Below are 13,350 nucleotides of genomic sequence, written 5' to 3'. Positions count from 1 at the left end.
CCAGTGTACTTTCACATAATCAGTAAAGCTCCTGTTTTCTTTCTCTTCAATGTCCCTTTTATTTGTCTTATTTTCTTGGCATTTTCTGATTAAAGTATTTTTATTATTTTATTCTGTTTTTGTGACTTTAAGAAAATGTTTTCTATTAACTATTGTGTAATATGCAGGGTAAAATCAGGAGGATTTTATAAACAAGAATAATTATTAGCCTTCAATATTCATGTCCACACAGCACATCAAATTAGAAAGAGTATGAAGTTATAATCTTAAGAATGTCGTAAAATATTTTACAGCGTGATATTTTATTCTCATTAAAATCATTGCTATATAATTGGATTTTTGTCCTTATTACATTTATAATAGACCCATACTTAATTTATTTTACTAAAAATTTCAATAATGGTTCCTATTTTTTGTGACTTAGTGTCTTTTTGCAACAGAAAAGTGGTTCAAACTATGTTAATCTGGTATGGCATTGAAAACCCTCTATTTTACATAAGTGTACATTACTGAAATATCTAAGTCAAGACAGGCCTAGAATCAATGTGCAGCACTACCTTGCTGCTGGAGTCAACAACCAGGATTTCATGAGTGTCCAGGGAACCATACTGGTCAGGTACCTCCATCATCTTGTTTGACCTTTCAGTCTCTTTCATAACACTGTGTCCTCTTCAGAACTCCCAAATCTGATCAGATTTCTACTCTGGCTTTGTTAATTTAGGAATAAAAGGCTTAAAGAAAAAATACCCCAGAATACAACATAACAGAACATTATTCACAGTCCTGTAGCACAGTGGCAGTATGATTAATATACAACCTAAACCAAAATAAACAGATTCTTACCTGATCCTTGCTGAATGTAACCATGCTTTGGTAGGCAGCATCTGCAGAGGCAAATATGTGGGGGGGGTTTGATGAACGCTTCACACCATGGTAAAGCTTGGAGAACTAAATTTAAAGAAATACACACAGTAGTCAAAATATGCAATTTAGCTACATAATTAAGAAAAGAAGACACTATCATCTGCCTGTTCAATAGAAAAAATTGACTGTTATACCACAGAATTTCCACTGAATCATCTAGAGCAGGAGCGGTAATTTTTGGCACTGCCCAATTTCCAGAATACAAATTACATCACCTAGAATGCATTCTGATGTTTCCTGCACAAGACAATGAAGAGAACTGTATCACAAGGAAGAGAATTTCAAACACAAGCCTTCAATCAAGGAAATAACTAATTCATACAAAAGAAACTTACAGTGAATCTGAATTCTGGCCCCCTATCTGAAGCCCTGATTTAGGCATCCATGATATTTCTAGCCTTCCAAGTTATTTCTAGCTCCATCTCTCTTCATATTTGTAGGGAATTAAACTGGCCTTCATGTTTATAGCATTTTGTTTCTGTTAAGCCAGAACTAATGGCACAGGACATGTAATAACCCTCAGTCAGAGCAATTCTTTGGGAAGCAAAAACCTCAGGAGGTTCATATAACCATCTTCTGTTTCGCAGAAGAAAGTCCTAAATGCTAGACAAGAGGCACAGATGTGCCTGGGGTAATCTCTGTCCCTCCAGAGGAATTTGTGCCATCAAGAAGTGAATGAAATAAAATGAAACCAAATTTAAGAAACAAAACAAAACAAAATAAAATTTTAGCCACATTGTTCTGGAAAAAGAAAAGGCTGAGGTTTAGTCTGTGCTCCTAACTTCCAACATCACTTAAGTATTTTAGCTAGTAGTGTTAATATAAAATGTAAAGCAACTTCCATCTTCAGCTTGGAATCTCTCTTACCTGGGGAGAATAAATGCTGAGATTCTGGAAGGGGTTCAAGGCTATTAAAATGTCTCCAACATAAGTATAAATCTGTAAGTCAGCATAACGTTTTTGCAGTTGATGGATAATTGTATCCTGAGAAGATTACAGAAAGTTTGATAGTTATGCAGTATTTTCCCATTAAGGAAGATTTTTGTAAATATACTGAGAACACTGTTTAAGGAATATTATATATTATTATATTATATATTATATATATTATATTATATATTATTGTAAGTGTTTCTAACTACACTTTAAATGCCAAACCCACAAAATCAAATATTTTCAAAATTCCTGCTAATGTCATAAAACTAAGTTAAATGTCAACTCCTAATTGCAAATTAGAATATTTTCTTATATCAGCCTGAGAAAAATATATTCTGAAGAGAAAATGGTGGTACACATTATTGCTACACCTCATAGTACATGTCCATTTAATTGTTTTTATTTGTCCATGAAACAAGAATAAAAATTTTTCAATTCAAGGATTAAATTTTAAATAGTGGTAAAAGACTGTTTAAACAGGACACTAGCACAATTTAGTATGATGTCTTTTTCTTTCTGGCATGCAATTTAAGGATTATTAACACCAAAATTTAGATACTCTGAAAATAGGTGATACAGTGAAATATAAAATTAATAGTTTCATTGCTTTTTATCAAGAACCAGTAGATAATACATTATTGTACATAAATCAATTATTTTAGAAAAAAAAAAATCACTTAAATCTAGATCTTTATGACTACACATTTTAGGAAACTCACAAAAAGAATTGAAACTAGCATCATTCATAATTAAGTTTTTCTACATAATAGTATTCACTGCTACTTCTTTTATGCTACTGCATAGATGAATGAAGCGAGGGCAGCCAATCTGTCATGTGAGAATTCCTTCGCCTTGGTGAGACAAAAGATTGCAAGAAGGAAATATTTTCATTCTGCTAAGAGATGCCTAAAAGGTACAGTTGAGGTACAGTTGTCAGAAGCTGCTACTCAGACAGTACAGTACCTCATTGAGAACTTCTAGATTTACCAGATCGTCATCTAGAGAGTACTTGTCAGCTCTGTCCACGTGGAAAGGTCTTCTAGTATGTATTCGTTCATGCCTGGAAGTTGTTAATAGAGCACCAGTATTATAAAAGTGTATTAGAGACAGCAAATATTAAGATGCAAAGGGAAGTCACGGGTGAATGTTTTTGTCATGCAGAAATACAGACACACTCTCTGAAATGGGTAATTTTGCCTGAGATATCCTTTTATAAAAGCAATAGATCAGCTTGCTCTCCAGTGTACTACCTGTTTTCTCTTTCACAACATATAAACCCTATCTATTTATCAATGCTCAGTGAAGATTTACTGCTTACAGACTTACTACTCCTCACTCGCACTCAGTAAACTAAACAGATGCTTCCTCTTTTCCCTTCCCTCCTTGCTCTAAGTCAATAAACTGCCACTCAGTTTAATTAAATACTACCCCCACATGCCCAGCCATAGTACTGTCATCTAAAGAAGTTATAAGAAGCAGTAAGTAGTATAAAATCCTACTGTTACCTTGATGTATGCCAAAGTGCCTCCTCAGATGACCCTAGATGTGGCCCAAAACAATGTTTTTGAACCACAGCTGCCATCAGACTCTAAATTGTATGGATGTTCAGTCAGCTTGTCTCCAGAGATTTAAGCCACACAACAAGCAGCAGAGACACACTGTCACATAACCCCTTTATAATCAGATTATACTGAAGGAATCTTTGAAAACGCGGTGTATATGTTTCTAAACAACACATCATGTTGAAACGGGAACAAATTAAGAGGCTGAAACATGTCTTCCACAGAGGGTGTGAAATATGAATGCTGTAAGCGCAACTAGGCTTTTCTTTACAACAAACATAATCAAAGCATAGTAGAAGGACACCCACCGAGATACAGTCTGCATCCTGCTGAGTAACATTTAGCATTGATCCTCAATGACAGTCCTTGACAGATTGTTTTTGCATTGGTTGCCATGTAGGAAAGTAAGAGTCACATGATCAAGCATCCCGAAACAAGGCTAAATATTATATCAAGCACTAACAAAACAGTTCCATCACTTAGCAGGAAACACTTGTTTATCTATAATATTCAAAGTTAATATGAAGATGCAGCAGGCTTCTTTAATCACATCTTCATATGCTTTCGTAATCCTGTTTTAAAAATTAACATTGAAGCATTTGCATTTCCCCCCTTTATGTACACTTCTATATTTCAAGCTAATCAGCTTTCATTCAGTAAAGAGAATGTTTCCATATCCAAGAGCTATTACATCATCATCATCAGAACGCTTGCAAGAGTATCATCATTTCTTGCAAGGAAAGCCTCTCATAAAGAGGAAGGAGAAGCGTGTTAGTCATGAGTACAGCTTCCCTGATAACTGTGAATCACATAAAATGATCATATTTTTCTTATGTCTATTTTTATTCCTTTTCCTCATTTCCTTTTGGCTACTCAATGAGTTTTAGAAAGCTATTCTTTCATGATTTATTTGAATTGTTGCAAACTGTTTTGTCATCTAGGAAATGAAACAGTGGGAAGACAGCAGGTTTTGCTGACAGTCCCACTACACTCCCACAGACAGTAGATTGCCTTATGTTGTACATATGAAGCAATGAAAGAAGGACACAGGAAGACAAATAAGAAGCCTTGAAAGAAAAATTGTTATAGTGGGTATTATTTTTCATGGGCAGCATGGTGACCATTTGAACTTGTTCAAAATTCCATTCAATAAATCTTCCATTTCATGGTCTTCGATTAGGTATTGGGTTATGGGTCATTTTTGGGTGGGTTTTTTTTGAGTCACTATATGCAAAAACATTACACTTTGCTGACAAAGACAGATCCTCAAAGGAATAAGAATGCATGATGTGCTGCTGGAGTTTTTAAGTGTTGTTTCCCTTTCAAACCAGAATTCAGCCTCTTATTTTATTGCATAGAAAAATACTGTTCTAAATAATGTAAATCATCTAGAGATAGGAGCACCCCTTGGTCTACAAATGAAGGAAATATTTTAATATTTGCTTTACTTCATGAAGATGTAACTAACAAAGCAACGGCTAGACATTTTAGCCAACATAACTTATCTGTGAAGCTTTTTCTTCCTGGAGCAAAACATCATAGCCACAATACTGAATTGCACCAAACTGCAAGTAGGGACACATCTACCAGAGGTGCAAGAAGGAGGGAGAAGAGGGCACATTCAAACCTAAGCATGTCTAATAGCAGAATGGCTTTGTAAACTAATCTGTTATCTGATTGTGTATTAAACTCCTGCTGTTTGTTCCCCTTAAGTGATAAACAAATCTTTTTTTATTTATTGGAAAAGATTCCTTTTAAGCCTACTTAAATAAATAAGGAAAGTGGTCTTAGTTAAATATAAAGCAAATATAAGTAAAACATATATACCTTTGTACACATATTTTCCAGCACTTAACTCATTTTCCTAAGTACATGATTAAGAAGAGGATATTAGGAGCATAACATCACATTAGCTTCAAATCTCCTGCTGGCCTCATCAGTTTTCTACTGACCCTATGTCCTCCAGTGCATTTATAGAGTGGGAAGGAATAATACAAACAGTAAACTTTAATTATTACCACAATTTTACATCAGAAATACAATCTGCTTTTAAAACATGTATTAAAAATTCTTAAAAGGCAGAAGGAAGCACTCTTAATTAGGGAAATAACTGTCAGTATATTTTTAGCATAAAAAGTAGAATTATCAGCCATTTTTTAAATTACCTTTCCTTTCTGGCAACATATAAGTAATACAAACTCTAAGCAAAAGGAAAATCAAAGATATTATGTTATCCTCCTTAAGTTTCCAGTGATTTTCTGATGCAATCCCTGCATGATTTAGTCTCTTCACAAAACAAAAGAACCGGATGGTTTGGGTGAGAAGGGACCTGAAGAGAACCATTAGATTAATTCCAGAAATCTAGTGATGAGCACTCTCTGTTGAAAAAGGCTCTATGCTCCAAAGTACCCTCCTGTTACCGTTTTATCCGGCAGGAATAGCTGGAAGGGACAGTTTTCTTAGATTTTGTAGGAGGAGCAAAAGGCAAGAAGCATTTTTCCCCTGAAAGAACCATTTAATGAAAAGGCAGGAAACATTCATTTGTTCTACTGGTGGTAAAGACACAGTTTGAAAGAAAGTAACCAGTTATAGTAATAGAAGTGCACTGTAAATAGCTGTACACTCCTATATCCTGCTATCAAGGGATGGAGAAAGAAAAGCTAGATGGACCACACAGACTTCTAGATCAAAAAGTCATTTTGCTAGCAGGTCCAACCTGAGCAACAAAGCAACACAGACCAAGAATTTTTGACTTCATTAGGAAGCTTCTTCTCTAATCTCTCTCTCCTCCACCCCTAACATCTTTAGAGCCTTCCGAGAGGCCTTTACTTTGCCCTGTTGGTACAGTTAAGCATTTATATTTACTGTTTGTTTGTTTCTAGGATTCATAAAGGCACAATGGTTGCTGTACTTGGTCTTCTTTACATTATTGCCAATTTTAAAATTAATTAATGAGATTTACAAGAAAAATACTCAACACAATGAGAAAGAAAAAAGGGGAGAGTGTGACACTGCCACACAGAGATACACAGCCTATTTCCCATGCATTGCAAAGACCTAATTTTGCTCCTTTACATCAAGTTTCAGCCTGAAATAATTTACTGAAGCAAGGTCATAATAGAGATACTGATACAGCCTCAATTACAATATAAATGCTACAGCTATAGTTTGCAACCTCCAGTAAAAACACATGCACTATTACTCAGAACAGGATCACTTTTGGGGGCCACAGTAGCTTTGAGATTAAAAAAAATATATATGAAAGGGGGGAAAAAAGAATTTTAAACTCATTTGCCTAGTATTCTTATAGAAGAAGGCTGGAAGAATTACCTTAAATTACATTCTGTATAGCAGCAGAGAACTATTTCTGGTTCTGGTTCTGTTATTATCTCTGAGTCCAAAGAAAATTACTGGCTGGATGCAGTCAAGTTCCTTGTGGTTAATTGCTTTCAAATCTAAACGTGAGCTGGCAGAGAAGCTTAGTATCTCGTAGTAAGAATTACTTCCTTGGATGGACTGCTGCTGTAATCCAGCTAGTTCATGAGAAGGGGGAAGCTGCCAAGACATGGTACTGTCATTTCAATACCTGACAAGGTAGCCTGAACATTCCTGCCCTTCTCAAACTATTAAATGCTCTTTTCTTTATTCCCCCCACCTTTTCTATTTTTTCCCCAGGCTTCTTCAAGTTTGATTCTTCCTGATGTACAGATTTGCCTTTTATCCTTCAAAATGCAAGCTTTCACAAGTGTCTGTCCCCCACTGCAGAAACAAACTTGGAAATGGCGACCAGCAGTAGCACACTGACCCAGCATCACCCAAACCAGTAAACTCTGAGCTCTTTGCTAATAGTCTACCTTAAACTAGTTTAAAACCATATTCATGCAAGTGCTGAAGTTTTTTCATTCTTTTAAAAACTGAAACCAGAGGTTAGTAGACATTTTCTGATTCCTATGAAGAAGCCTATTTACAGACAGGAGCATAAGATACCTATTCTGTAGGAAAACATCCAAGAGAAGAATGAGCCATGTCTGGAGCTGGCCTCTTCAAACCTATTGATAATTGGGAAGCTGCCACTTCGGATCATAAAACCCAAACTATTCAATGCTTGATCAACATTAACTTTAAACATCAAAATATTATATAACTTTTACACTGGGAGTTATTAGGTTATTGAGGAAATACAGAAGACCCTGGTTTTTCTCAACTTCACCTCCAGTGACATTTGATTGACAGAGCTAACTAAATAAATGTAGATGTCAACTGGTGATTATTAATACAGATTAATCTACTACAATTCAAACTGGTGCTCCACATTATCTCCTCTGAAGGAAGAGCCAAATGCCACACAGAAGTCCACAATATCTAAAATTCTGAAAGACAGCTTCAAAGAATATTACCAAGAGCAAAATTTCTAGAATGCATTCTGTGAAGACTCCTCTTCCCTGTCTTCAGTTCTAAGCTTTTAATCTGGTATTTTTTTCCTTGATATTCCGGTTCTCCACCACAGTAGAAAGGCAGTTAATAGATCTATTACTACATTTGAATTTCTCCATCTCACATGCTGTTATGACATTTCTTTTTTAGATTTTCTCCTACACATTATTCTGTATAGAGCAATCTGTTATTTTAAGAGACTGAGCACAAGTAGGTAATGCCTTAATTGCTCTCCATTCAAATGAGAAAAGAAAAATCCAGAACATATTAATTTCATTTCCTTTTGCTGATGGTAAGTACTTTTCAAGGCCTTCAATTAAAGATTTAAAATTCTAGTTTTCCATTAGTTCTACTCACAAGTCATGAAACTTTTTTTTTTTATTATTTTTTTTATGGAGTAAAATGGAAAGCTTACCTTTTTTTTGAGAAAAGTTTTCCTAAAGGATGCAAGATTTTATCATCATAACTTATGCAAGGAAGGGCCAGGACAATGGACAGAACCAGGGTATTAAATGAGTTTCCCTTTTACATATCTCCATGACAAGCTCTGTTCTATTTTTGAACATTATTTATGGAACTTGGTATAATTCCTAGCTTAAAAGGCTTTGAAAGTTTTTACATCTGTTTTTCAACACTGAAGCACCTGCTGGCTTTGGCAACTTGAAATAAAATTCTGACAAGGACAAAAATATGGTGTTAATATTTGATGTTTATAAACAAACACCAGAGAATATACACACTTTTCCCAGTGCATTTTGCCAGTGTAGACAGCACAAAGAGTCATTTAAAATTTAGCAATATTAGGAAATACACTAAATCTCTTCTGACTTTCTCCTTAATCAGGCTGGTTATCAGCCTGTATGTTGGAATCTCTTGTACTATGAATCAAAAAAGCAAACAACCACAGGAATAAGTTCAAGAGATCAAAAGGTGTATTTGGAAAGTGAGCAGCTCTCTCATAACCTCCCTTAATGGATTATCAAACACACTCAAACATTATTTAATAAAAATATAATCGTCACAAAGAAAATGTTAACTGACAATTAATAATAGCCATAATTTGTAACATATCTTTGCCTAGAGCCTTCCTGAAGCATTCCCCAGACTCTAGGGCAGGAAGAATAAAAATAAAACTGCTGGAGCTAGAGCTCCAGGCATTATACATGTTTCTCTTCATTACCAGGTTTACAGCGACCTAACAGTACAGTAGAGTATGGCTTTATAGAACAAGATTAAGTTCTTGCCTCAGCAAACTCTTTTTCATAGGTATTACATATTAAGAAAAACTATTGATAGCCATTTTGTAAGTGAAAGGAACAGAGGAATATTGAGGGCAAGTGATAGAACAGAGATTACATAGCAAATCAGAGTGAGAATAAGGAACAGAACACAACCCCCTACTATGCTTTTGCATTAAATTCAGAGGGTGCTTAAACACTCTTGGTATTTTACTGACAAGCAATAATATGAATCTGCAGCTTGAGGAACCCATCCCTGAAATATATCAAGTTTATGGTAAGCTTGACTTGTGTACCCTTTTTTACTTAGAGAATACATTATTAATCACACTCAGACACACCAAGTCTATCAACACTCAATTATTATTTTTGTAACAAAAACATTTTTATAGTTCTGCTTTTCATTCCTGACCAATGTTTGCTTATTCTGTTGGCACACCTTGCTGTAACTTAGATTCCTTCTTTTTTCCTCTGTTCTCCAATTTTATGCTACATGAGGTACAAGTCTTAAGGTATTAATGACATTTCTTGTCCTCTCAATGTTACTAGAAGTAAGGACACTATTTGAACAAACATCTTATGGTATTTGTGTGACTACAGAAGTGGAAAGTAAAATTTAAAAAAAAGGAAAAATAGGAAAAAACGGAGTGAGAGCCTGTGAAAGCATCCTCTCTGATTTTAAGAAATACTTCCTATCTAGAGACAGCTATATATTTATAGGAATAAGACTGCTGTGACTCCCAAGAGGAACTAGAAATCAGTATCCATGTGTAAAAAAGGAATTCTGTACTTGACTTTAGAAAAATTCAGCATGGCTGGAATGAATACATATGAAGCAATGTTCTGATGTAGTAAGCTGTATTTTTTAAGGATTGAAGAACTTTTATAAAAATAGAACTAGTGGACTACTTAACACTGAATAAATTTCTTAGAATTAAACTTCATATAGTTATTACTGTGTCAAAGCTGTTAATGGAAAGTGTATTGATGCAAATCAGCAATTATGTTTTGGTATTGGTATTTGGTATAAACACACACAGTCAAATGATAGCTTATAAAAGGGATATGGATAAGAAAGATAATACCCAAAGCTCATCCTTACACAGCTGTGACATTAGACTTTCTCACCAAGTTTTTCCTCATGAGAGTGTAAGACACAGGCAATGCAGGAGTGGAGTGCTAATGCTGAAATGCCAAAACACAAGAATTTTAGTGTCAAAGATGACAACAGGTGAAAAAAAGAATCTTCTTCCTCAATACAAGTGTGGAAAGAGGGGTATTTTGGCTGTGTTTTCTGAAAACACCTATTTGCATAAGAATAGAAGATATCTGGATTTCACCAATGAAAATAATTTAGGGAAAACAAGAAGTTTCGAAGAGTATCTTTTTCAGTAAAAAAGCAGGATGAATTGTTAATATTATTTTTAATTTTAAAAGTGGTCTTTTACTAGCATTTCCTTTTTACAATTACTGTTTAACCTAAAGGAAATCAGAATATAAAATTCTCTAGTAAGCTGCTTCATGGAAAAGTAACAGCAGTATGTTCATCAGAACAAGCTGATGATAGAAGAAATGTACTGAAGTTAAGCCTAGCTATACTGCACACAAAGAAGCTGATAAAAGAAGAATGAAAGAAACTAAAATAAGGTGATGTTTCAATTTGTGACTCCTGGAGTCCTAGAGGCCAACCTAGATGATCCTACCAAAATGGGCCAGCCTGTTTCTTTCTCCTGCTAATTCCTGGTCATGTGAAGCATTCCCTCCACTTCAGCTATCACCTGAAGCACCTCTCTGCAATCACTAACAGAGTAGAAAGTTATCTCTGTTTCTGCTGGTTTACTTTTTTTCTCTCACTGTTGAAGTTCAAGCTCAGGAGGCTTTTGACAATCCCTGAAACTGTAATAAAAACAGCATCATGAGTTTGTTCCTGGGAGTTGAGAGAAAATGAGAGAAAGAAGCCAGTTCTCTCCTTTTCACTACGAATGCCCTGCTAAATCAGCTCTCCATGTCTCTCCTTCACACGCTCTAAGTCATTAGTACTGACCTTCAAGTCTGCAGGCTTGCTCTCAGGCACAATGACCTGAAGTGAAGTACCAAAATAGGCAAAACTGGCTTGGCTCCACTGGAAAGAGAATCCTATTTAAAACCCCACAAGCACTGAGTCAGTACAGAATCAAAAGACACAAATCCAAAGCACTGTCCCGGAAGACTTTCATATGAGACAAAACACAGATACCTCCTGATCAGCTGTCATCACCAGTGACTCCCTGGGCTCCCTCAAAGAAGAAGTGCTATTAACACAAGAGTACTGATGATTTACCAGTTTCTGGAAATTTTCAGCCTGTTCTCTGAGAACATTTTCTCCTACTTAATCTTTTAAATGATTGATTTGTAATGTTGCTGTACTCTTAAAAATGGACGTCTATATTTCTTTATTTCTGAACATCAGGAAATTAACATAGATTTCATTGTAACTGTCATGGGCACATCAATAAACAGGAAAAGCATGCACCATATTCAATGTTGTCATAGAAAGGTTTTAACTAATATGGATTTGAATTTTCCTTATTTACTTTGAAGTGGTGACTATACATTCAGATTACTTCTATAGATCATTATAGATGAATGCCAGTAAATTTTTTACAGGACCATCTGGCCATATGTTCTTCTTCACGTCAAATTTTGTATTGAAAATTATGTTGTAGATGCATTACAGAGGTTTTAAAGGCTTTCAATTGGTAACAATTTTTCTACAGGGTACAATATCCCTGTTACAGAGCCAAGTTTTTTACTGTTATGAGGCTATGTCAATCCTCTGGGGAAAATTATAATTAGATGCTCTTGGTGATTATTTCTTTTGTAATAATCTTATGTTTCTAGCCCAGTATTAAGTGTCTGGCCCACAGACTTAATATTTTGCAGGGATGTACTTTTGCTATGTCATTAAAGTTTGTACCAATTTGATCAAGTTTAAAATCTTTAGAATAACTTTCTGAACAATACGTTGTAGATTTCAGAGGTGAACAATAAGTAGATTTTTGTCCTCACTAAGCATGCTCTCAACTCTGATCACAGTGGGCTGGTGCTTCACAGAAGAAGTAGGGATAGCAAAACCATAGCAAAACGGTAAAACAATTAGAAATATTTTTGTATGAAAATAAAATATTTAAGGTGGGTTAGGTGGTGGCTGGACAGACAAGGAATTAACTCACTTTGATGAGCACTGATTCATACTAGGGTGCTGGGAAGCAAAATGCTTCTTACAGTTCAATCATATCTAAGGTGCAGAAGTTTGTCTGTCACTGCACACCCAGTTAATACATGAAAAGACTTGAGGAAAGAAGTGCTGTCGTGGTCTTGGTTCTTTGTCACTCCACATTATGGAGCTCAATCTCAGAAGAATGTATTGGAATACCATGACAAATCCATTTCAGAGCTCCTCTTAGCACAAGGATCATTTCACTCTGTCTATACATGCAATCAGGTCAGCAGTTGGAAAAATTCTTATACCTCTTGGGCAAGCTGTGCCATAGCTGTAGGCAATGTGATCTGTGAGGTGCTATACAGGAAGGAATCTTAGGAAACTAGAGAAAGCAGTAACTGCTACTGTAATGCTGACATAACTTCTACCTACAGTGAGCATTTCCAGGTATGTTTTCCCAAAAAACAAAGAAACCAACAAGAAAAAACACACACATACCACAGAAACAAACAAATAAAAACTCACCATCCACAGAAGTCAGCTTCACTTTGCAACTGTACTTAACAATCATTCCTTTCTTTTAACTTGTACATTTTTGTATGGGTCTTTAGCATTTAAGCCACAGAGTTTTATGTCATGCAAGTATATACATGTTTATGACTTATGAATCATAACATCTAATATACTTCATCGAAATTAGTACGTGGTTATTTATAATAATGGATCAGAGCTTATCTAACTCTATCTTTCATATTACAGAATGATTGCTGAGCTTGGGACAGTGTGTTCATTTGCATTTAATTCTCTTTTGAAACAGTGAAATTCTGCCACCCTCTGGACAACAACTAAACTAAGACATATTTACAATCAGCCTCAGAAGATTCCACTTCTGCCAATAAACATGCATTGCTTTTTAAGCACATTTTAAAATTAATTACAGGGCTCAAGTTATCCTTGAACTATAGACAAAACAACTACTTTCAGTAATGAATAGCCTTCTTACTCAGGATTAAATCAAACAGCAAACTTCAAAATTTTCTGCTCTTAACTTTTT

General features: G+C 35.2%; 1 protein-coding gene across 4 annotated transcripts in view; it reads right to left on the bottom strand.

Annotated features, from left to right (window-relative positions):
• MYO3B (myosin IIIB) overlaps window positions 1-13,350 on the bottom strand; it is a 197,414-nt gene that overhangs the window by 101,532 nt on the left and 82,532 nt on the right. For all 4 annotated transcript variants that reach the window (XM_058840479.1, XM_058840480.1, XM_058840481.1 and 1 more), the window contains 3 exons: window positions 2,824-2,920; window positions 1,792-1,908; window positions 844-948 (listed from right to left, as the gene is read on the bottom strand). In XM_058840479.1, coding sequence (XP_058696462.1) covers window positions 844-948; window positions 1,792-1,908; window positions 2,824-2,920 — 319 coding nt within the window. The remainder of the gene's footprint in view (window positions 1-843; window positions 949-1,791; window positions 1,909-2,823; window positions 2,921-13,350) is intronic.

This window comes from Poecile atricapillus, chromosome 5 (assembly GCF_030490865.1).
Source record: "Poecile atricapillus isolate bPoeAtr1 chromosome 5, bPoeAtr1.hap1, whole genome shotgun sequence".
NCBI classification, from domain to species: Eukaryota; Metazoa; Chordata; class Aves; order Passeriformes; family Paridae; genus Poecile; species Poecile atricapillus.
The sequence above is the reverse complement of the archived record's forward strand: the minus strand, read 5'-3'. Positions and strand labels throughout refer to the sequence as shown.